Source organism: Silene latifolia, chromosome 2, assembly GCF_048544455.1.
Source record: "Silene latifolia isolate original U9 population chromosome 2, ASM4854445v1, whole genome shotgun sequence".
NCBI classification, from domain to species: Eukaryota; Viridiplantae; Streptophyta; class Magnoliopsida; order Caryophyllales; family Caryophyllaceae; genus Silene; species Silene latifolia.
The window spans coordinates 184637480-184663319 of NC_133527.1; the positions used below are offsets into that span (position 1 = coordinate 184637480).

Below are 25840 nucleotides of genomic sequence, written 5' to 3' on the forward strand. Positions count from 1 at the left end.
AAATTAACTCTTTACTTCAGTTTAGGTTTATTAAATTCAGTTCAATTCGATTTAGACGATTTCAGTCCAATAAAAAGGGCTAATCTCTCTATCATGATCATTTGTTTATTCTTCAAAATAGAGTAAGTAAATAAATGACCGTGACAAAAGGGGGAAAAGCAATAGGTATATGCGAGGATTATACAATTTCCCTATGACACCTTCTTATAAGTATTGTGATAATTGTGATTCATTCATGAAAATGTGGTATAGCCGTATAGCATTAGTTCAATTAGTTTTTTTTTTTTTTTTTTTTGGTCTAAAACTCTAAACCATCCGGTAATCCGAACCACATCGGGCCGACTAATCCGGATTTCGGGGCGTGTCCAAGGATTACGGTATTTAAACCCCTCCCAATCCGCAGTTGTGGGGGATCGATCCGCAGACCTCCCTACCAAGCGCAGCCCCATGCTACCACTGCGCCAACCAACTATTGGTATTAGTTCAATTAGTTGGTAAGGTGTGAATGATCCCAAAGACCGGAATTTCATCTAAATACTTTTGGTTTAAAAATGGGTTTGGGTAATTGGTCACCCAGATCCAATGTTAAAGGTGATGAAAAACCGGATACCCGTTTTTAAAGCGGGCCTATCCTGGTTCGCGAACAATGATTGTTTTTACATGCGGTATCTAAACCAAATGAAAAAACCCGGCTTGGTACGTGGTTTACGAAGTACTACTAGAAGTCTAATTGAACCAAGAAGCATAACAAATGACACTAATAAACACCATAGCAAGATTCATAGAGAAGTCGGCCGCCACCACCAAGCACACCGATCACTATAGCTTTATTCACAAAACCTGCTCAAATCAAAACAAAATCTTAGTCTAATGGTTAAGATGAGAGTGTATTTTTATACCAAGTTCTAATTTGAAATGCTTGTTTTCTTCATAATATAAAGCCTTTTCGCCAAATCGACATAGAAACTCAAATATAGGATAGTAGGATAGGCTACATGAACAATACAATCACCACCTAATTATGCCATTAAAAACACATTATTACAAATGTAAATTATCTCATACCAAAAATCTATCTCAATGCCTCTTTACGAAATCAACGATCCCGTCAAAGAGCTTCTCAGTTTGGACCTTAGTATCAGGGTCATGATCAACAGCCAACTTGTTGAGGTAAAAGTTATGAGTCATGTTATAACTAGTAAAAAGCTCGACCTCTTTTCCGGCCTTTCGTAAGGCCTCATAAAACTCCATCTGGGTGTCAATGAGAAGATCCTTGTCAGATACACAATACATAATTGGAGGCAACTTGAGCTCACTTAACGGCGGGGCAGCCTCGCTCATTGGACAGAGTATTGGGTGGTCCTTGTTGCTTCCAATTGGCAATGCCAGGCTCAAGAATTTGTCCACCATGTCTAGTGTTAAAAATGGGGTTTGAGGCATTTCTAACTCCGACCGGCTCCTGGTGGACCTGGTGACACCTTGGTGGAGTGGTATTGCCCCGACTAGATTTAATGGGTTTAAATCGGTTTTTCCGGCTCGGGCTGCCACTTCATGGACCAAGGTAGCACCCGAGCTATCCCCGATTAAGAAAACCCGACCAAAGTCGGCCTTATTAGAGAGCCATAAATCATGGGCCTCCGTACGAGCTAAGGATGTGAGCCAAAGGAGGGCTGCATACCCATCATCAACCGGGGCCGGCAGCCGGTCCTCGGGTCCTCGTCGCAAGTAGACTGACACGACAATTGCCTGAGCCAGTTGAGCTAGCTTAGAGTAAACAGTGTAATACATAAACCAATCTGCTTGGCTTATGCAAAACCCGCCACCATGGAAGTGCAGAATTATGGGCAGCTTGCAATCATCCATCCCCTCCTCGAAAATTGGCTCAGGCATGTAGACCCGGACACGGGGACCCTTTACAGGATCCACATCACGGACCGCAATTCCATCGACAAAGTTCTCATGGGATGGAACCGGGTCGGCCATGAACTTGGCTTCTTGTGGTCCAACCCAAGTTCGGTCCACTGAACCGTCATCGTATACCCTAAGCCAACCAGAGACCTTATCAACAACTTTTCTCTCGTGCGCCATCGTCACGTCAAGAACCTTTTTCGTGCTTTTAGGCTGTTTATAAGAGTCTGATGTCCTGCAAGAATCAGTGCATTCGGGTGATATATCTAATCTTGTGCATACATATATGTAAGACAAGCAGTATTATTAGGAGCATTCAAGGCAGAAATTGATGGGAAATTTCATGGATGTTCTCAAGCATTAGCAATGCAATGAGAGCTACTTTTTAATGTTAAAGAGAGTTGTGAATTAGACAAATCAGATTTATAGCTGCATTTTCATGTTTGTTAAAAATACCAAACTGTATTTTCATAGTTTATATGCAGCTGTCTACCAGTCTACCTAATGCCACATATACCGAGAAAAAACGGAAATAAGATGTCACATCAAGTAATTCCGCATTGCACTTATGAAATATAAAGAAATAAAACTCTTAAGAGTCCTGAAAGGAAAGATAAATGGAAAAAGTAGAAGACTGACTCAGCAATGGAAAAATATTCAGAAATAAGAATAGACTAGCTGAAGTTAAGTTGAACATTGCTATCAGTCTCACCTTCTATGAGGATTACATTCTGTGAATATTTGCTGTTATATGTATGCCTTACTTCTACGTGTTACACTCGCTCCGTCGCTTATTTCTTTTTTTTACATATGCTTTTGACACAGAGACTAAGAACATAAGAAATAGATCTCTTTGGGGAATATTTTACATGAGTAGTTAGTAGAACATTACAGGATAAGTCACTTCACATCATCAATATATACCAAGAACAGAAACGTACACAATTGACTGACACAACAAAGAAGATAAATGTACACAATGGACCAGATGAAGTAACATGTAATAACAATACATCGCATGTTAACCCTGGATATAGCATGTAATTAACAAAATATCAACCCACGGTTATAGCTCTTATAATCAAGTGAATTTTGTATGCAATCTCTGAAATCTAACAAGTACGTAATGCAATCCTTTGATATGGCAATGTATACTATAATTTCCTTTTCTCTCTAGGGTTCAAACTTCAAAGGGACTAGTTTGGACGTGGACAGTTTCAAACTCATTTCATGACTCATGAGTAGCCCACCACCAATGACTATATTAGCTAGCCCTACCTAACACGCAGCATATCACTATACATTCTGAATATTTATTTATTTTGAGTTTGATGCTGAACGGGAACCGAACCCAAGTTAGGAGCACTCCTCGTGTCTTTATCCACTTAGCTAGCTGACATAGTGAACATTTACTGCCTCTTCAAGAAGTATTTTATCACAAGACTAAAACTACGCAAGTCATTTATCTCGAAAAACAACTTTCAAAAACTATGTTTCAAAATTCTTATTGCCGATCAAGGGCAGATGCAGGCCTTCTCGTCAAGTTTTATTCAGAGTCAAAATAATCTCTAAACACATGATCATCAATGAACAAGTATTCTCTAATTTTGAAACCCGAAGGACCAATACAACCGTACATTTTATCTCAAAAATAATATAAACACGATGAGAATCTCTGCATCAAGTGAAAACTACACCAGCCTGATTTTTTGTCAAATTCTAAAACAATTGACACCATGCAATTATTGTGCTAAGAAAGCAGTACAGTTACAAAGAGAGTTTTTAGATATAGGAAATGCTACCTGTGTAGCGGCAATCTGCGAGTCCAAATGAAGCAAATATGCAGCAAGTCCCTGGCACTGTGCAGACATTGGAACACAAACATTCACAATATAGGCATAATTATGCATATCAAAGGGCTCCTGACTGGTTAATACAACTCATGACCTCTTTGTAACCTGCACATATCATATTAGATCATAAATCATTAGAGAACAATACCTGCATAGATTCCAATATGAGATGAAAACATGTTTTCCTCAAGGGCTTGAAAAGACATACCTCTGGATATGTTTCTTCCGCCATATTTGCAGTAAGAGACCAGGAGTCCTAAGAACGCTGTTCATGACCGTTCTTTTAACATTCTTCTCATTTTTTTCATCTAAATAACAACAGCAAATTAAACTCAAAGAGATTCAAATTCCAAGGAGAACTAAAAAAAAAAATGTGCTGCATAGTTGGCAGATATCGTCAGTTGCCAGTTGCTTCAGTTTTAGAACTGTCCATGAGCTGAGTGAGCTAATCAGAGGTAGCTGAGATATAAATTGCAGCACAGCATAAAAGAATAAGAAGTGATATCCAAGAGGCAGGAAAGTAAGAAAACATTCAAGCACAAACTTAAACAATCTCTCATAAGTCAGCAAGTCATACCCTATATCTGAGTCAATAGCTATGATCTAGAAACATACTGCAACTAAACAGAAGCACTTGAGGTAGTTTCCATCCAGTCTTTGGCAGATAAGAGGCCAAGATTTGAACACTTGACCTCAAATTTAAAATATTCACCGCACAAAAGCCAACAGGGCCCGTGTCTAGGTCTGGTCCCCCTCTCAGCATCAGGGTGATCCACCTGTGCATCTGGTCCAGAGCAACGTCGTTTGATTGCATGGAACCCCTGCAATGCAACAAACAAATTAAAGTCATTATGAGGCATATAGCGAGTGAAATCGGTAATCTAGCAGAACTTATCAAGTGGTTATTTTCAAGTTTCATCATCCCCCAGCCACAATAAAAAATGAGAAGAATACGAGTGTAGGAACAAGAGTAAGTGGTTATTTTCCGATTCATCATCCCCCAGCCACAATAAAAAGTAGTTTCAAACGTTCACACAAAAAAAAAATGTTCTACAGAGCTTGATAAAGTCTTATTTTGTTTAAGAAAAACATATTCATATCCTACTTTCTCTTGCGGTTCAGTAATTTAAAAAAGCATAGCCTGTTCCGGTTCCTCTTCCAGGAGCTAATAAATATTAAATAGATACATTTCGAAGGATCATGTTCACAGTTGACCAATATTCTTTGGTTGAGAATTAAGATGAAATAAGACAAAATGGCTCCCTAAACTAGCTGCAGTTATGTTCATTGTGAAGTAATGAAAATTCCCGAAGCATTTGGGTCGCCCAAAAAAACTTCTTTGTGTTGTTAACTTAGGGGATCTAATATCACAAGTTTTTCAGTTGCTCCACATTTACCGCCCTTTAGTCTTGCCATTCCGTAATACCTGTATTTGCAAAAGGTCTCCTTGCATTTAGTAAAAACTCAAACAAGTACTTCCAAATAGCAATCAGTGCAATTGTCATAACAAGGTTGTCCACTTGTCCATGACTTTGTTGATTAGCAAATACGGAGTAACTAAAAGCAAATCTACAAGCACTGTGTATGCCACATTACACCTATGGTATCATGAGATAAGACAGGTCGAAGCAATGATTCACCAGCAAGCACTGATATACAGTCTCTATCATATTGACTATGGCGAAGTCGTGAGTTAGAGTAATGCTTAGAAGACTACATAAGAACCCATAAACCGTTTCCTCATCACCGCTTTGGCTACCACAAATACTAGCTAAGATACTCAGAATTTAGTGTTTAGCAACGAACATTTAATAAGAGTTTTGTGGTTAATAAGCTGTTTTTGAAGTAACTCCCCTAACCAGGAACTAAGCATAACTTCTTCGTATATCGTTAACAGGAAAAGAATAACAAGAATAAAATAGATTCTAAATTGGTTTAAGTTTACCAACACTCCTCATCAAATCTCTACCCCAAAGTTGGTCTAAGAACCTGTCATCGCCAGTTGGAAAAATAAGTTCTGTAATAAGCTATCTATCACTTTACTACCGATACTGCAGGCTAATTAGGCAATGGTCATTGCTATATAAATGCAGCCGATACCGCCTAAAAATTTGGCCCCAGTAACTTCCATAACCTTAATAACTCCGCTGTGATGCGTACCACATATGATATGATTGATATCTGATACCGTGCTACCCACTATTTGCCAAATAGGGGACCATAGTTTTTCCAGAAGCTTACACTAGTAGGCAGGTTTCCATTTTCAGTGGAACCAAAGTCTTTTTATTCTTAGGTTCTGAATTATGAAGGAACAAAGCAAAATGACTGACTAAACTGGTTACCCTTACTTTTATTGTGAAATTAACAGTCCTTCCATGAAATACTCGAAGCGTTTTTGATTTAGGGTCATTCAGAAACAGCCTATCTATGTATACTCCCTCCGTCACGGTCATTTGTTGTCTTATTCCATTTTGGGTGTCTCGCTCAATTGTTATCCTTTCTATTTTTGCATTTGATGAGCAATTTAAGCCTTCACAAGTTCACATTCAATTTGGTCCACATGTTGTCTTATAATTAGCTCTCTCTTCTTTCCTTGTGAACAAAACCAAAGGACAACAATTGACCGGGACGGAGGAAGTACTAACTAACACACGGGTAAGGCTGCATACATCAGACCTCCCCTTACCCCGCAATTTGCAAGACGTCTTGAGGCACCGGGGTAATGTTGTTGTTGTTGTTTACATTAACAGGCTAATTTCCCAATTACCACATACGAAAATATGAAAATCATACCGATTAAGATAAGCATCCGCAAATAAGTTTATTGTAAGACCGTCTCATATACGAATGAATAAATGCCGCAAATATCATACTCCGACTCTAAAAATGAAATTCAGAAACTTAGGTAAAAGATGAAGGTACGCGGGACATACTTGTTCTTAGCGATTCCAATCACATCTCTTTTCGTGTCCACCATTGGTGATTGGTTCCATCTCTATCTTCTTGCGGTTCTAATCGGTAGGACCCGAGTCCGATAGTGAATTCTATGTCCCATTTTCGTGAATTTACCTGTACCGTAGAGCTCTTCGCGGAATCGCGGGTCATACCGTTCCATAAAGTCTATCCATTCAGCCCTTATTTTTAGGGGGCTTGGAAACAAAATATTGTAAAAAAATGGGTCGTGGACAGTTCAAGAGCGGCCCGATTAAGTAAATGGGCTGGACTGAGACACACGAACGGAGCAATCCTCAATGCTAATAAAAAAAATTATTTAAGTTGTTACGAAGTTAATACTAGGAGATACAGTAGTTTTTATGTATAGATTATTTTAAATGGAAAATTAGTTTAGTAAATGAAAATCTAATTTGTTTCCATATATAAGTTTGAGCACTTTGGAGGGAAAACTTTAGAGAAGTTGTATTCTCTATATAGGAGGATTTATACTTTTAAAATTTGCACCTAATTAATATATATCAGTTCACTCCATTGTATTTTGATATGAAGCAAAAAAAATGAAATGGAAAACTAATAAAAAAAAGTATTTAAGTTGTGAATTTTTTTTAGTGAATGTTTTTTGTCACGGAGCTAATAGTAAGCATGTGTCAAATTATTCTCTACAGTAATAATTATTGCATTACTGGAAAATTTAGCAACATATACTTTATAATTTAATATCAATTTTATTTTATTTTAATGAGAAAATCATAATTATGAATTTATTTAAAAAATTGGAGTTTATTTATAAGAATATATTCATTGAAAAGATAATAATGTAATGAAAGAAAATTTTATTTATTACCTTATTTAGCTAGATGCTTTTTGGAGGAAAAATTAAAAGAATTTGTATTCTCTTAGTAGTAGGGGGATGTTTTAAAAAGCCGAATTAGTGCATTTTAGGCATTTTAAGAGGTTTTCATTAAGTTTAGGGGTACTATTAAGGTTTTGGAAAAATGAAGGGTGCCATGTAGAATTCTAAAAAAATACGAGGATACTATGTAGAAAATCCCTTAATGTTAACTAGTGTAGATCCCGTGCGAATGCACGGTTTTCTTAGATCAGGATGTTACATATTTAGCAAATATAAAGATGGTAAAAAATTAAAATTAAGGCCAAATTTAAATGTTTAGACAGTGTGAATAATAGTTAGATATTAAGTGTTTAAATGTTTACAGAATATCGTATGTTAAGCCCAATTCCATAGAATAATGTCAAAATAGAGGCCCAATTCATAGCTGAAATAGTTGAGCAGGAAAATATCGGAGAAGACTTATTCTTTTAGTAAAGGAAAATGAGGATTGCCTTTCCTTTTGCGAAAGTAGTATCTGAACCCTTTAATTTTGGCCAATTGTGAGAAGTTTCATAAGGTACAAATTTAGTAATTTGACCCATAAATTTGACCAAAAATTAAATCAAACCCAATTTTCATTTTGAATCTAAATTGTATAATTAAATAATTATATATTTAAGTTTATCATGAACTAAAAAATTATTACAGTATAATTTTAAAAAGTTGTAACTAATTTATTAACATAATTTTTAGAATATATTTATTAATTTATTCCTATTTTAATACAATTTATATATATGTGAGAATACTTTATAAATGAAATCCAATTCATGCAAGTAATTTTTATTACATGCAGAATAAATCGCATAGTTTTTTTTTTGTAAATTTTTAATAAAAGTTATTATGTGTTAATAAATTGTGTAAATGAATATAAAATGGACCATACTCCATAGTATAGCAATATGCATATGGGTTGTACGAGTAATTCTACCGTCCTCCCGGACGACGGTACTCCTCACACACAAATCATTATAATATTCCACTTGGGTGGATTGTGTTTGTGTGTGGAGTACTGTCCTCCGAAGGACGGTAGAATTTTTGGGGTTACACTAATAAGTTAGTCAAAAGAAGAAAAATGTCCCCACTTGATCACGCCGAAACTATGTTTGTCACCTTTTGTACACACAAAATGGTGAGAATGTGAAGAAAGACAAATTTAAAGTTTTACTTATTATTATTAGGGATATTCTACATGGTAACCCTCAATTTTTTGACTTTCTACATGGTACCCCTACACTTTTTAAAACATACATGGTATCCCTAATTGTTATCATTATCACTAAGTGTATCCCTAAACTTTATTTTCCGTCAATTAAACTTAGTTTTAGGCCTTGTGGGAAAATTTGTGAGGATGCCTATTCATTTAGTAAATAGGGGATTTTGCCGATGTCCACAAGGTTGGTTCGTGTAATGTCTTAAAAGGGCTTGTGACGCCTATTTTGAAGACGACAGATTTTGAATACCATTCAGTGAACTTTTCTGCTAGCTTATAAATTTGCAGCACAAATTTAATTTATGAAAGGGATCACATAAAGATATCTACTACAGAAACACGAATAGTATAGGACGGGTATAATCAAAGCCTTGCAACTAATCACATCACATTGCGGAGAAACCCACAAGGCCGAGAAAACAGATTTCTATGTACTACAGCTGATATATGAAACTCCAGCTCAGGTAAAACAAACTCCTATGAAAAACTAGCAGGAGAAAAAAAAATGATAACAAAATGATCAAACAGATTCCCAAAGCTGAGTATCATTTTCATTTGTTTACTAGTGGTATTGACTGCTTGCTGCTCCGTTCCGAAATTCTGGAGACCAACATCAGCGCAAAAATCATCATCATACTGTAGTACTATACATGAGATGAGATCGGAATCATATACAATGCTCTTATGCACCAGGTGTCCAGGTATCATGTCCGAACTTGACGTCGACGATTCCTATCAGAGATCAAGTAGATACGTCCATGAACCCACCGTCTGCCCAAACTTGATAGAGATTTCTGTAAATGACATCATTGACATGCGACAGAGAAATAAGTGGGCGCATATAACCTTCAGCTAAGAACATCAAACTACCAATGTTGAACTGCGGGGTTGGTCGGCTTGCTCTAAAATTATGAATTACTCCGCATGATTAACACTTAACAGAATTGGGAGGAGGGGAGCTATGCTGCTAGGACTTCGTTTTCTTTAAAAGAATGTGGGTTTCCCATTTAACTTTATTTTGAATACATCCTCCAACGATAGCCTCCAAAATAACAAGAAAGCGAACACCTAACTGTACATGTTAAGTAACCCCTTACAGAGAATTGGACTTGTATTTTTTATTTCAGATGAGACAGATTCTTAGGAGGGATTGGTGTGAATAAATCACGTCAAGGATGCACCCCATCTAGTATTCAAGAAAGCAGAGTTTACCTCAGACGTTGTGCGGAATTCTAGGAGGCATTCACATACGTGACAGCGCCCTCGATGTGGGGAGCTATTGCTCTGATCTGACCTCACAAATGCAAAGACCTGCCAGGATACAAGAATATTGTTTAGTCATTTAGTGAGCCTGGATTATCAGATCAAGCATTAAAGATGTCAACTGCAAAAACAGATCAAGTAGAGACTGGAGAGGCGGTTGAAACTAACCTCCTCACCACAATTTGGGCATGCACCCTTCAAAGCAACTAAGTCACTCCGCCATAAGCCGTTCAATGCTCTAGCTGAGTAATTAACAATGAAAATGAACACCAGGTTTGAGAATGCATTAAATATTTGAAAACTTTACGAGTCAATTTAAACATAGAATGGAATTCGAAAAAAACAATGAGAATTTCAACTACAAAAATTCATATTAGAGCGATAAAAATGCCAAGGAAAACAACATTACCCGAAGCTATCGCAATAGGACAGCCAATAACCGAACCAAGCAGCATAAACAATGCACAGTTCAATATGACAAAAATATGCATTGCTGGTGATTGGCTAACGTAGGCTGGACTTGAGTTGAAGGTCTCTTGATAAGCTTGATTAACGGTGTACAAGATGGGTAGAAGACATACTGAGCCGCCAAACACAAGAATCAGGAACCACACGCTAGCCAAAGCAAACACCTGTGAAGGGTCTTCCTGCCCTACATACACGTCATTACATCTTCATCACGACAACAAGTATACAACTACACTTGTATCCTTCAAAGAACATGTTAATATTCGTATACATCTACACTTCCTAGACTCGTACAGAAACAAGGGTCACACTTTGAAAGCATGCTCAATAGAATTAATCAACATGTTTTGTTGCTTTTAATCACATACGCTAAGTTAATGTACAATGCATCCCATTATGCAAAGGAATTTGCAAAAAACCATGTTACAAGAGCGCGATTATTTAAGAATATGACTTGCTATCAGCAGACTCAGCACAATCGCTTAAGTTCAACCTACTGAGCACAGCCTAATCATCATCCAATCAACAAACTTTGCACGTGTCATAAACGAGCAACAATAAGAAGGTTGGTTCACCTGAGCATCAGCATAAGTTGATTGACGGCGTAAACTGCATCTAGGATACTTGACCACGTATTTGGATCCGTACCACCTCAATTTCAACTAAACCATGAGTATCATTCAACAATCAACATTTATTTATACATTAATCAATTAATTAATCAATCAAATTTACTACCTCATTTATCAACTAAAACAAATCAAAATTAAATAATTCAGTGACAAACCTCAACTCTATCAAACATGTCATCCACGATCAAAGGTTTACCACTGTAATACGCATCTCTTGCCTATTCCAAATATAATAAAAATCATTAAATTAATATCCGCATTTCTTAGTTAAAGGTAAACAAATGATTTAACCATCCGCTTATGCTTAAACTTTCGACTGAGACGGTCGGTCTATCACAATCAAATCCTCGGAGTCTTAAATGATGGTCAAGACTACTTATTAATCTAATACAATTAAAATATCGAGTGTAAACAAATGATTGGTACGAAGAGAGTAATAAATAAATATGTGGGTTATGATTATAAAATATGGAGTGAGAAAGACCTGGCGATAAAGCGCTTCAAGAGTCTCCTGACTGGCGGATTCAATAGGTCCGACGAAGATACAAGACGGACCTTCGGAAAGAACCGGACAAGACGGCTGATTCGCGGCGGAACACGCGGCGGGGATACGATGGGGGACGACGACGGAGAAGAGAGGTGGTCGGAGAAACCTAACGGTGGAGGATGATTTTGAGGGGACCACTAGATGAGGTGGAGAGACAGAGGTACCTGCCATGTCAAGCGCGAATGTGTAATTGTATGGTGTGTGGATAATGTGCAATTTACACACGACGAACGACTTGGTTTGTTTGTTTGGTGTCGTATCTTAAGATTTTTGTGTATGTTGTTGTGGGCGAAATGACTACTTCTCGAGTTGTGGCCATTAGCAAAGGATAATCTTATTTTCTGCTTCCCGTTCAATTCCACTCTACCGATTTTTCATTTTCTACACTATTTACAAGTAAATATTCAGTTTCGATTTTTCTCTCAATACATAAGTGAAAATATATTCATGTACGATCTTGTTTGATTCGTTTTTACGAGTACATTAATTAAAAATATATATTTTTTTAATTTTTTCAAATACGTAGCTAACGATATTTATCGCGTAAAATACGCGTTGGCAAACGTGAAAAATCACAGTGGTAGAGTGAAGTTGAATGGAAGAAGTAAAAGTTAGTTGACTTGAGTGATAAAAATTCTTATTTACCATGTATTAGATCGATTTCTAACTATGATATTTCACAAAATCTCATTGAAGACGGACGATATCCGTCACAAGCTTGTGACGGATACCGTTTCGTCTCCCTTTTTGTGAGAGGTCATAAGCTTGTGACGGGATTAGTCCGTCACAAGCAAGACTAGCTGATGATACTCTGTATCAATGTCGTTAGAAGATATTTTGTAGGAAAAAAAAAAGGAAATTATCTCCCTCGTGACGGATCAAGTATCACCCACATGGGTAGATAAGATAAAAAGTAGAATGCATAGGTAATCACAAATGACTTGTCTTTATTCTCTCATGTGGATTTTATTTGACCCCTCACAAGCTTATGACGGATATTGGCCGTCACAAATGAGAATTTGTGAAAGATTTAATCAGAAAAAATAATACGAATAATTTAGTTTATGCGTCTATGGTTTATCGGAAGCGTATTGTGTTAATCTGGGTGTCAATGAGAAGATCCTTGTCAGGTACACAATACATAATTGGAGGCAACTTGAGCTCACTTAACGGCGGGGCAGCTTCGCCCATTGGACATAGTATTTTTTTTTTTGGTGCTAGAGAGGGGCAAAGCCCCGAAAAGATTAATTGTTAGCTATTACACGGGGAATAGCGACCCCAAAAACGTCCTCCCGGAGGATTGACCGTAATTCACTAAACGGAGTATCTAAATATGTAGGAATCGTGCTCGACTCAATTCCTCTATTTGCTAAATTGTCAGCCGCTCTGTTGGCCTCGCGATACACATGCTCCAGCTTCACCGTCCAAGTAGAGTTCCGAATCAAATCCTTGCATCTTCCGACAATAAATTTTAAATTGTTGCTTATCAATTGATCCTCATTGATTAAATTAACACAAGGCAAATTGTCCATGTTGATCAATAAGCGGGTAATCTGCATCGTCCTCGCTCTTTCCAACCCGACTAACAACGCAAGTAACTCAGCTTTCATTGAGGTACAAATGCCACACGAGAAATGATATGCTGAAATGAGGTCCCCGGCTGCATTACGAAATACTCCTCCCCCACCAGCCGGTCCTGGGTTGCCCTTTGAGGCCCCGTCTGTATTTAGAAGCATCCACCCATGCGGTGGTGGTTGCCAACGAACATATATTTCGACATTAGGCGGTCTCGGGGGGACAGAGTATTGGGTGGTCCTTGTTGCTTCCAATTGGCAATGTCAGGCTCAACAATTTGTCCACCATGTCTAGTGTTAAAAACATAAATCATGGGCGGTGGGCCTCCGAACGAGCTAAGGATGTGAGCCAAAGGAGGGCTGCATACCCATCATCAACGGGGGCCGGCAGCCGGTCCTCGGGTCCTCGTCGCAAGTAGACTGACACGACAATTGCCTGAGCCAGTTGAGCTAGCTTAGAGTAAACAGTGTAATACATAAACCAATCTGCTTGGCTTATGCAAAACCCGCCACCATGGAAGTGCAGAATTATGGGCAGCTTGAAATCATCCAGCCCCTCCTTGAAAATTGGCTCAGGCATATAGACACGGACACGAGTACCGTTTATAGGATCCACATCACGGATCGCAACTCCATCAACAAAGTTCTCATGGGATGGAACCAAGTCGACCATAAACTTGGCCTCTTGTGGTCCAACCCAAGTTCGGTCCACTGAACCGTCATCATATACCCTAAGCCAACCAGAGACCTCATCAACAACTTTTCTCTCGTGCACCATCGTCACGTCAAGAACCTTTTTCTTGTTTTTAGGCTGTTTATAAGAGACTGATGTCCTGCAAGAATCAGTGCATTCGGGTGATATATCTAATCTTGTGCATACATATATGTAAGACCAGCAGTATAATTAGGAGCATTCAAGGCAGAAATTGATGGGAAATTTCATGGATGTTCTCAAGCATTAGCAATGCAATGAGAGCTACTTTTTAATGTTAAAGAGAGTTGTGAATTAGACAAATCAGATTTATAGCTGCATTTTCATGTTTGTTAAAAATACCAAACTGTATTTTCTTAGTTCATATGCAACTGTCTACCAGTATACCTACTGCCACATATACCAAGAAAAAGCGGAAATAAGATGTCACATCAAGATATTCCCCAATGCAATTATGAAATATAAAGAAATAAAAGATTTAAGAGTCCTGAAAAAAAAGATAAATGGAAAAAGTAGAAGACTGACTCAGCAATGGAAAAATTTACACTCGCCCCGTCTCTTGTTATATTTTTTACATATGCTTTTGACACAGAGACTAAGAACACAAGAAATAGATCGCTTTGGGGAATATTTTACATGAATAGTTAGTAGAACATTACAGGATAAGACACTTCACATCATCAATATATACCCAAAACAAAAACGAACACAATCGACTGACACAACGAAGAAGATGTATGTACACAAAGGACCAGATGGAGGAAGTAACATGTAATTAACAATATTTGGCATGCTATCCACGCAGCGTATCACTATACATTGTGAATATTTTTTTGTGTGTAAAGGGAGCCACAAGGGCGATGCTGAAGGGAACCGAACCCAAATTAGGAGCACTGCTCTTGACTTTATCCACTTAACTAGGTGACATAATGAATATTTACTGCCTCTTCAAGGAGTATTTTATCATAATCATAAGACTATAAAAGTAGGCAAGTTTTTTATCTTGAAAAACACATTTTCAAAAACTATGTTTCAAAGTTCTTATTGCCCATCAAGGGCAGATGCAGGCCTTCTCGTCAAGTTTTATTCAGAGACAAAATAATCTCTAGACACGTAACCATCAATGAACAAGTATTCTCTAATTTTGAAATCCGAAGGACTAATACTACCGCACGTTTTATCTCAAAAATAATATAAGCACGATGAGAACCTCTGCATCAGGGGAAAACTATGCCAGCATACACCAGCCTGATATTTTGTCAAATTCCAAAATAATTGACACCGTGCTTATTGTGCTAAGAAAGCAGTACAGTTACAAAGAGAGTTTTTAGATATAGGAAATGTGGTACCGATTAGCTGCAATCTGCGAGTCCAAATGAAGCAAATATCCAGCAATTCCCTGGCACTGTGAAAACATAGGAACACAGCACTTGCAATATAGGCATAAGTATGCATATCAAAGGGCTCCTGACTGGTTATTAGTTAATACAACTCGTGACCTCTTTGTAACCTGCACGTATCAAATTAGATGATAAATCATTAAAAAACAATAGCTGAATAGGTCCCAATATGAGATAAAATCATGTTTTCCTCAAGGGCTTGAAAATACATACAGAGGATATGTTTCTTCCGGTATATTTGCAGTAAGAGATCAGAGTCCTAAGAAAGCTGTTCATGACTGTTCTTTTAACATTCTTCTCATTTTTTCACCTAAATCACAACAGAAAACTAAACTCAGAGAGATTCCAATTTCAAGGAGACTGAAAAAAATGTAAAAAAAAGAATGTCCTGCATAGTTGAAAGATGTCGTCAGTTGCCAGTTGCTTCAGTTTTAGAACTGTCCATGAGTTGCGGGAGCTAACCAGAGCTAGCTCAGATATGAATTGCAGGACAGCATAAAAGAACAAGTGAGATCCAAGAGGCAGGAAAGTAAGAAAACATTAAAGCACAAACTTACAGAATCTCTCATAAGTCAACAAGTTATACCTGTATCTGAGTCAATAGCTATGATCTAGTAACATACTGCAACTAACCTTAGTTTGAAAATGCGCAAGGCGCACCGAGGCGCTAACGGGCCGAGGCGATGAGGCACAAAGCGCAAGGCGAAGGGGGGCGCCTTTGGACGTGATGAGCCACCCTATTTTGGATAACAAATTTGTAATTTCCAAATATTTTTTTTTTTGGCAACAATAGCTTTTTAGGAGTTTTCAAGTAGGCTAACATGTCAAGGAGTAAAGTAGGGATTAATGGGGAAAAGAAATGGTGAGCCTTGTCTAAGAGATATAGAAAGTGCGTACTAGTTAGCCTTGTCTAAAAGGCACCTAATATGCACCGAGGCGTTTTGGCTAGTGCCTCATCCAAGGCGCACTCAAGCCGCGCTTTTTTAAACTAAGAACTAAACAGAAGCACTTGAGGTACCTTCCAACCCGTCTTTGGCGGATAAGAGGCCAAGATTTGAACACTTGACCTTAAGTTTAAAATATTAACTGCACAAAAGCCAACAGGGCCGCCCATGTCTGGATCTGTCCCCCCTCTCAGCATCAGGACGATCCGTCTCTGCATCTGGTCCAGAGCAACATCGTGTTCGAGTGCATAGAACCCCTGCAATGCAACAAACAAATTAAAATCATTATCAGGCATATAGCGAAATAGGATAATCTAGCACTAAGTATTGAGTTTAGACTCGTCAAGTCATCAATGTCATCCACATCATGCATTTGATAATGTTAAAAATAGATTAAAAATTGTCTTTTGTGTGTCTCAAGGCTGTTGTTATAGTAAGATTGTAAGAGCAATAATGCACCAGCAAACATTGATATAGACAGTCATGGTTCTACATAGCCTCTATCATATTGACTATGGTGACGTCGTGAGTTAGAATAATGCTTAGAAGACTCCACAAGAACCGATACTTAACCATTTCCTCATCACCACTTTAGCTACCACAAATACTCGCTAAGCTACGTCTGACCTTAGTGTCTAGCAACGAACTTTTAACAAGAGTTTTGGGGTTAATAAGCTGTTTCTGAACTAACTCCCCTAACCAGCAACTAAGCATAACTTCTCCATATATCGTTAACAGGAAAAGAACCTGTCATCGCCATTAGCCAGTTGGAAAAATAAGTTCTGTAATAAGTTATCTGTCACTTTACTACCCACCATGATATGAAATCTCGGTTTGAGACTTCATCTTGGTATCCGAAATTGCAGGGTAATTAGGCAATGGTCATTGCTATATAAATGCAGCCGATACCGCCTAAAAATTTGGGCACAGTAACTTCCATAACCTTAAATCTTAATAACTCCGCTGTGATGCGTACCACACATGATATGATTGATATCTGATACCATGCTACCCACTATTTGCCAAATAGGGGACCATAGTTTTTCCAGAAGCTTACACTAGCAGGCACGTTTCCAATTTCAGTGGAACCAAAGTCTTTTTATTCTTTGGTTCTGTATTATGATGGAACAAAGCAAAATAACTCATTAAACCGGTTACGCTTGCTTTTATTGTGAAGTAACAATCCTTCGATGAAATACTCGTAGCGATTTTGATTTAGGGTCATTCAAAACAGCCTCTCTGTGTATACTCCCTCCGTCCCGGTCATTTGTTGTGCTATTCCATTTTGGGTGTCTCCGTCAATTGTTGTCCTTTCTATTTTTGGATTACATTTGATGAACAATTTAACCCTTCACATTCAATTTGGTCCACATGTCCTCTTATAATTAGCTCTCTCTTCTTCCCTTGGTCTTTGGATTACATTTGATGAACAATTTAACCCTTCACATTCAATTTGGTCCACATGTCTCTCTTCTTCCCTTGGTCTTTGTGCCAAAACCAAAGAACAACAATTGACCAGGACGGAGGTAGTTACTGTTGTGCGGAAGCGTGAAATATCATCCCGTGTCGGGCCTCTGCTGCATCTGTGTCCACAAACCATAATAGTACGATATTGTCCGCTTTGGGCCAAGCCCTCACGGATTTACTCTTGGGCTCCTTCCCAAAAGGCCTTGCCTTTTTGTCTCATCACGAACATATTAGCTCTCCCTCGAGCTATAGAAGTTCGATATTGTCCGCTTTGGGCCAAACCCTCAAGGATTTACTCTTGGGCTCCTTCCCAAAAAACCTCGTACTATTATATTTAGTGATACTTATAAAGATGATCTTCCATCTTTATTCTACCGATGTGGGACATGGGTTTGCACCCTAACAGTTACATCAGACCTCCCCTTACTCCGCAATTTGCAAGACGCCTTGAGCCACGGAGGTAATGTTGTTGTTGTTTACATTAACAGGCTAATTTGCCAGTTACCACATACGGAATATACAAAAATTCGCCATTAATATACCAATTAAGATAAGCATCCGCAAATAAGTTTATTGTAAGACCGTCTCATATACGAATAAATGCCGCAAATATCATACTCCGACTCTAAAAATGAAATTCAGAAACTTAGCTAAAAGATGAAGGTACGCGGGACATACTTGTTCTTGGCGATTCCAATCACATCTCTCTTCGTGTCCACCATTGCTGATTTGTTCCATCTCTATCTTCTTCTCCGAGTCCTCTTAGATTTTTGAGTATTGCGCTTTCTTCTCGGTAGGACCCGACACCGGGTTTGAATTCTCTGTCTCATTTTGGTGAACTTACCGATGCCATAGAGTTCATCACGGGTCATACCGTCTGATAGGGCCTACCCATCTGGCCTTTATTTTTAACGGGTTTGGACACAGCAATTTTCTAAAAATAAAAGAGGTTGCGAGAGGGACGAGATCAGCCCAATTAAATAAATGGGCTGGACGCGGACACCAGTTTTCCCGAACAGGGACATCCACAAGGCCCACTATTTACTTGTGTATTTATATTACAATATTTAATTAAAAAAATAAAAATATATTGATTTCATAAACTATACCCCTCTATCCCACTCAATAACTTACATTTACTTTATTTTTCCCTCCCTTCGTCTCAGTCAATAATTAACATTTGTTTTATATTTCCCTCACAAAATAAAACAAATATATAATATTTACTAGGATCAAAGGCGGATTTAGGGGCCAGGTGGGCAAGTGCCAGCCATGAGATTCTAAAGGTTTATGTTAAGTATTAACCATTGTTCGATCCTTGTTGCTCTCACTTTTTTTATAAATGATCAAAGAGGAAGTAGAATGATACTCGTAAAATTGAATAATCTACATAGTATAAAGATGGGTTCTTTAAAGGATTTCTATTGGTTGTTACAATTTTTTTTCTTTTCTTTTCCTTACATGGGGACCGCCATGATCTCTACATAATTAATTACCCTCTTCTTTACCATCTTAATCTTATTTAATTAAGATTACATTTACACAAAATCATACATTATACAACTACACACTAATAAATTACAATTACGAAAAATTAATAAAATTTTCTAATAATCGTCCTCCTACTTCTAACCTGAACAAATAAAATGTGAACAATGCATATTGATTAATCATCCGAAATTAGTAGTTAAATTCATTGTGTAAATAAAAAAAAAATCAGTATGACTATTATATTCCAACATCACAAATACAGAGTATATTAGTTCCGAACATTTTAACAACAAAATATATTGATATGACATTTTTAAAATTTTCGTAAACATAAACATTATAGTAGAGGTAGATCAAAAAGAATTTGTAGAAAATAGATTACTCTGTAAGAGAGTTTTTTTTTTTATAAATTGAAAATATATAAACTTTAAAATAAATGAAAGCAAATATAAAAAGAACTAAATATAACATAACCAGTATAATACAAGTAGATTTGAAAAAGTTCCCGTTCCAAATCGAAAAAATATAAACTTTAAAATAAATGCGAAAAAAATATAAAAATGAGGAAATATAAGTTTCGGATCATACTTACATGAAGTTATTCCGATTATTCACTTTAATTAGCTTTAATGTTAAAAGTCAAATCCTTTAAATTTGCATGAGATGAGCATATTGAAAAAAAACTTAAAAAACAGAAATAATTAAAGACAACAATATTTAAATAACTTTTTAAAAAAAGGTCTGAAAGACATCATAATTATTAATAATAATTGAATAATAGTGAAAAAAACGGAAAAAAAAAAAGGAAAAACAGTGAAATACTGTAAAAAAAAATAACAATACTACATGGAAGAAAAAGAAGTCAATTTTAAAGAAATCAATAGTCGAAAATACATAAAGATCGATCTTTTTGTATCATACATATAATTTCGATAATTGACTGCAAATGTCGTTATATGAGGTGTGAAGTAAATTTTGAAGGCAGATTTGATGCGAGAAATTTTTCAATCGGAACTTGAAGGGATTAGAGAGAGGCCTCCAAGTGAGAATGAGGGTATAAGATGAAATTGAGAGTGGAAGGTTTTTCATTTTTATTTAATATTTGAGGGGAGTTGGAGAGATGATGGAGGTGACGTTGGTAGTGAGCCATGGAGATATTAGACTATTGAACTATGAGAGAGTCTAAGGAGGAGCTAGGGTTAACTTTAACATCATTGTGTGGAATTTATATGATGGGTTATTAGATAAAATTGGGTTTCGATGAAAGCAAATGAGTTGAATTTGCCTCTATTAAAAAAAGAGTTTAAAACAATACAAGAGGTATATCATATATGTGGTCTTTAAATTGGGTTATATGAAAATGAGTTGGGTAAAAGTTTTATATATATACATATGGAGTAAGTCTTGTGTAAGGAAGTTTTACACTAATGTAATTGTAAAACCAGATGTAAATACAAACTTATTAGTGAGTAAAGGCGGTTTGATCATTTAATTTGCAGATAACATTAACAATTCTAAACTTAGAGGGGAGCTATTGTTGGGGAACCTAATCGATAATTATAGCAAAGCTTAAGTGCCCCAAATTATATTAGTAACGGTCAACTATCAACTAATTAGATATATACTACGTATATACTCTCATCACTACAAGAAAAACTAAAACAGGCGACCGAAATTTGGCGACTGATAGCATTAGTCGCCAAATTGGCGACTGATTTTCAAATTGGCGACTGAATCAGTCGCCAATCTGGCGACTGACTTTTTTAAAAAGGGAATCAAACTTGGCGATCGATATTTTAAATTTGGCGACTGATTTAGGGGTAGTCGCCAATTTGGCGACTGAATTTCAGTCGCCAAATCATATTTCAGTCGCCAAATTTTTTTATACAAATCAGACCCCCCTCTCTCCTACTTTACTCTTTCGAAATCAAAAAAAACAAAAAAGGCGAAACAGCGACGACACCCACGACGAGCGACGAACGACACAACTACACTTCCACCGCCACTTCCACCGCCATTTCCACCGCCACTTCCACCCTCTTTAATTAGGTTAGTTTTTTTTGTTGAATTTCAGTTTAATTAGTTTAATTTGTTAGATTAATTTGTAGTTAGTTTGATTAATTTGTGGTTGGCTGGTTAGATTTATTTGTAGTTAGTATGTTAGATTAATTTGTAGTTAGATTTAGTTTAATTTGTAGTTAGATTTAGTTTAATTTGTGTTTGAATTAAAAGGGAATGATTAAGGGGGTTTTTGTCTTGATTTAGGGTTATGGGTGGGGGTGGTTCGGTGGGTGGCGGTTCGGCCGTGGGTGGGCCGTGGTGGGCGTGGGTGGGGTGGGTCGTGGGGTGGTGTTTGGTGTTGGTAGCTAAGTGAAACCGTCTCATTATCATTAGTATTAAGCTAAGTGGAACCGTCTTAATTAATATTATTATTATTATAAAATGCGCGCAGCTTTCATTATAATAAAAATAAAAGGTTTACATGAAATTGGTGGGGAGCCGAGAAACAATCTGGGCTCCCACACCCTTAGCGATAGTAAAGCTAATACGAGTAAAAATGTAAGCGGCTACCCGAGCCCCAGCATCCTGAGATACCGAGAATTTCGGATCCGCTTGAGCAAGGCAACAAAGATCCGAACTCAACTCCCGAGAGAAGAGAAAGAGAAAGGTAGGAAACCATAACCCGCTACCGCGCACAAATCCCCATACTTAGCACACTTCCGCCGAGCAAAGATCGGCCGACAACCCGCCCAAGCACAAAATCGCCAACCCGACCGAGTCAAAGGTGAAGAACCCGTCGGTCGACGCACACATCACGCCCCCGTCCCAAGAATAAAGCAATAAATCCGCAGGACGAAGAGAGCCACCATGCCCATCAACCAAACCGATATCAACCTCCTTCCCGCAGATATACCGGATCTATAGCGGATGTCGAAGAGAGTGTCCCGGACAAGGTTATGCCGATGTTTAACGCCCACGGTACCAAGACAAGAAACAGCGTGGTCCCCAAAAACATCCCCAAAGAAAAACCCGAGAGCAAGCGGGGACGGGGCCTAGATACCGAGAATAACGGAACACCCAGACGATACCCCAACACACTACGGTAAGTCCTCCGTTCATAGTCCGCCCCAACCCCGAGATAGGAACCGCACGCAACCAATCGAGGAGTGAGAACCCGCCGAGATCGCCAAAGAGCGATCTCGGCGAGGTGTCAAAGAAAAACAGACTACGAGGCAAGAGCAACCGTCGTGAAATAAATATCCGCCAATTTCTTCATAAGTTTGGGGGCAGCAATTTCACTAGGGCGACCTAAAATATCGTAACCGTAGTCGCAGAAACACCGTGCGGCATCATCAAAAGCGGGGGGCGGCTACAACACGAGAAGGGCCGAGGAGCTTAGCTCGCAAAACCAACAGACCGCAAGCGGGACGCAATAAAAGCATAGAACAAAACATCTCCGACCGCATAAACACCAAGGCCACCCAGATGAAAAGGGAATGTAGCAAGGCGCCACCGCCAATCCCCAAAACCCGGCCCCGACGCGGTGACAATACGTTCCAAGCTAGAACGCAGAGCGGCATCAAAAGGAAGATGGACAGACCCAAAAACACTAGGGGAGCAAGTACGAAGAGAGAAGTAGAGCTTAGATATACCAATACAAGCTCGAAGAAGAAGCAACTCACACTGCGGGTCCTCAATCCTCGCAACCAAGTCCATCAACTCAATGGTCTTAGTTACTCTCGTCGCCACAATCTCTTTGCTAAAACCAGGACAATCTTGACGAGGTCCTCCCAAATCTTTGTAACACCGCGCAATGGCCGAGAAATAGAAGTGGGGAAAACCCCGGAAGCCGGCTCCGTGGATCCTCACGTGCCAAAAGACCTCCGTCTTGGAGACATTAAGGTGTAAACCAAAACAAGGGCCATCCAACCGAATCAAGTCCAACACCTTCCCCACCTCCAAAGTATCTCCCACAATGGTGCCATCATCTAAGTACCATGCCTGCAAAGTGAGGTCAAAAGTGTCCGGATCTTGCAAACCAAGGGATGCAAAACCAACGCGAAAAGCAAAGGCCCCAATGGATCACCCTGCTTTGAACACCCCGACAAGACCACAAGCAAAGTGCTCCCCATAAAAAAGGCGGGCGGGCTGGAATAACAAAACTCCACCCAACGGGAGAGAGCTGGGCACCGACGGCGGACCTTTCGAAGCATGGTCGAACGGTCAACAAGGTTGAACGCGTTCGAAATCAACCAAACAACATGGAAAGCCCCACTGTTCCCCCGAGCCTCAATGAGCGGTTCAAGGCATGCAAGATAGCCTCTCCTCCACCGGACACACCCACCCCGAATTGAAGCCCATCAAAATAAGAAGATAAAGACGGGCCAACCATAGAAGCACCAACCTTAGAGACAAGCCGTCTCCAAACCGTACCGACAAAGAATAGACGAACTCCACCACCCGGTTTAACGAGTGGTGTGAGAGGAGCGCTGGCAATGTACTCACCCAGAGGAAGAGGGCACCGACCCTCAAGAAAAAGATTAACCACCCTAGTAATAGAAGTGATCAAATCATCGGAGATAGCCACAACAGCGCCACTCAAACAAAGTCCATAAGGTCTTGGGCACGAAAACCATCCCTCCCACAAGAAGTACCACGAGGGAAGCTCCGAATCATATCCAAGACTACCGCGGAAGAGGCAACCAGAGGATGATGATCCCCAGACAGAGGAGGCAATGAAGGAGGCGGGACGACAGGATGCTTCTCACGCAGGGCCACGAGAGTGGCATCGGAGTAGGGGCGACCCCAGAGGAAGAAAGCACTCGTACGCCAGCAGTATAATGGCCATCGATATCTTCCGCCGGCATTGGCGGAGGTTAAGGTCACTCAAATCGAGATCCTCATCCACGGAAAAAGAAGAAGGACCCTCATCAAAGCACTCAGTAATAACCGCAAACCCCCCCCAGGCGTCCCCCAAGAAAGAATAGCCCGGCAATACTCTCTCCCGATCGACGCCGAATAGCGGTCCGACACTCATGATTACTCCGAGGAGCGAAAGTCCTGAGCAAACAAAGAGGTAAAGCAAGCAAACGAACCCAGCGGGAGAGATCACTAGGGGCATCAAACACCGCATCCAAGGCCCCTTTCAAAGCCCGAGCAAACCCAAGACGGCACTTAGGAGGAATAGATTTCACGGTGCGAAGGCCCAAAGACAACAAACGATCCAACGAAGATATAGACCCGAACGAGCTCCACACTATCATCAGAAGAAACCGAAGTAGAAGGAGCCAAAGGTCTCGGAATACCATAAATATGGAAGGTGTAAATGCCATCAACACACCCCGGATGCTCCACAATATCACCCCGATTATGCCGACATCTAGCCCCAAGAGTATGGGTCATAAAACACACCCCACACAACCAGAGCCCCATCCGTCTCAAAGAACTCTCGGCATTGGAATAAACAGTCAAACTATCAGAAAGAGTCTGCCGCGTAAGGTCCAACGCCCCGTCATGACAATGTCGGTCCTGCAAATGTTTCTTCCAAGCTGCCTTTGTAAGGCCCTTACCGAAACCATCCCGACACCCATGAAGACTCGAAAAAGGACAATGATACCTAACTAGCTCAGGCATGAAAGGACAACAACCCAACACCCTTCCTTGCGTACCACGGCGTCGAAAAGTCGACCACCAGACAAAAAAGATAACCACCCGCAGCTTAAGAAACGGCCCAAAACCCTCCACACCAAGAAAACCGTAATACCCACAACAACCAAACCCCACCCACACAAGGCAGTGGCAGCAGCGGCAGTGGCCGGTCTCAGGCAGAAGCTCCGGCAACCGCAAAGCACGAGCAGCACAAAACAACGGCCAAAAAGAAACGCAAAAAATATAAAAAGAGCGAGAAGGAGAAACGAACCCACACCGGCGGAAGGAGAATCACAAGGCTGCCGTCAGCCCCCACCAAATGGCCGGCGACGTGAGGTCTGGTGACCACCTGATGATGGCGCAGGCCGATAATGATCGCAAAGACGGCGACGCTTATCCCTGAAAAACGACAGACACGCAACCCCTTCACAACCCGGACCCACCGTACAAACAACCCACAACAACTGCCCCTGACCGGCGACGTGAGGTCTAAAGGTCGACGTGGGGTGGTTGTTGGCTGTTGACGGCGGAAGAAGAATCAGAAAAACTAAGCCCTAATCCCTAAACGGCAAAAACACGAACAACGGCCCTAACACCGTGACTGCAACCCTCAACAACTGCCAACACCAACGCCGAGGAAGGCCGGCGTGAATGACGACAGTGGCGACGGCGAGAACGCGGCAGTGACAGCGGCTGGAAGATCGTCGTGCTCGTGCCCTAGAAATCGCCCCTGATCGCCCTCCCTCCTATTATTATTATTATTATTATTATTATTATTGTTATTATTATTATTATTATTATTACTAAGTTAAGTGAAATCGCCGTATTATTATTAATATTAAGCTAAGTGAAACCGTCTTTTGCATTAATGG

General features: G+C 39.4%; 1 protein-coding gene across 12 annotated transcripts; it reads right to left on the bottom strand.

The window, feature by feature from the left end:
• Window positions 1-740: 740 nt before the first annotated feature.
• LOC141643689 (strigolactones hydrolase CXE15-like) lies at window positions 741-18737 on the bottom strand. 12 transcript variants are annotated; one of them, XM_074452954.1, is made up of 12 exons: window positions 18507-18724; window positions 16436-16618; window positions 15631-15727; window positions 15367-15527; window positions 12898-14138; window positions 11669-11895; window positions 11340-11402; window positions 11128-11214; window positions 10494-10731; window positions 10253-10326; window positions 10034-10132; window positions 9082-9615 (listed from the first exon to the last, which is right to left on the bottom strand). In XM_074452954.1, the coding sequence occupies exons 5-12, from the start codon at window positions 12920-12922 to the stop codon at window positions 9526-9528; spliced, it is 903 nt and encodes a 300-aa protein (XP_074309055.1). In that variant the 5' UTR covers window positions 12923-14138; window positions 15367-15527; window positions 15631-15727; window positions 16436-16618; window positions 18507-18724; the 3' UTR covers window positions 9082-9525. The 12 variants fall into 12 exon arrangements, with proteins under 12 accessions (XP_074309051.1, XP_074309049.1, XP_074309052.1 ...); XM_074452953.1 differs by having other exon boundaries at window positions 15631-16154; XM_074452955.1 differs by adding an exon at window positions 17177-18317 and having other exon boundaries at window positions 15631-16618.
• Between the last annotated feature and the right edge of the window lie 7103 nt (window positions 18738-25840).

Excerpts from the sequence above, each read along its gene's own strand:
- LOC141643689 (XM_074452950.1), bottom strand. The coding sequence starts at position 3,793 with ATGTTTGTGTTCCAATGTCTGCACAGTGCCAGGGACTTGCTGCATATT. Across the intron at positions 2,144-3,710 it reads CGCAGATTGCCGCTACACAG|GACATCAGACTCTTATAAAC; the intron begins GTAGCATTTCCT and ends TGATTCTTGCAG.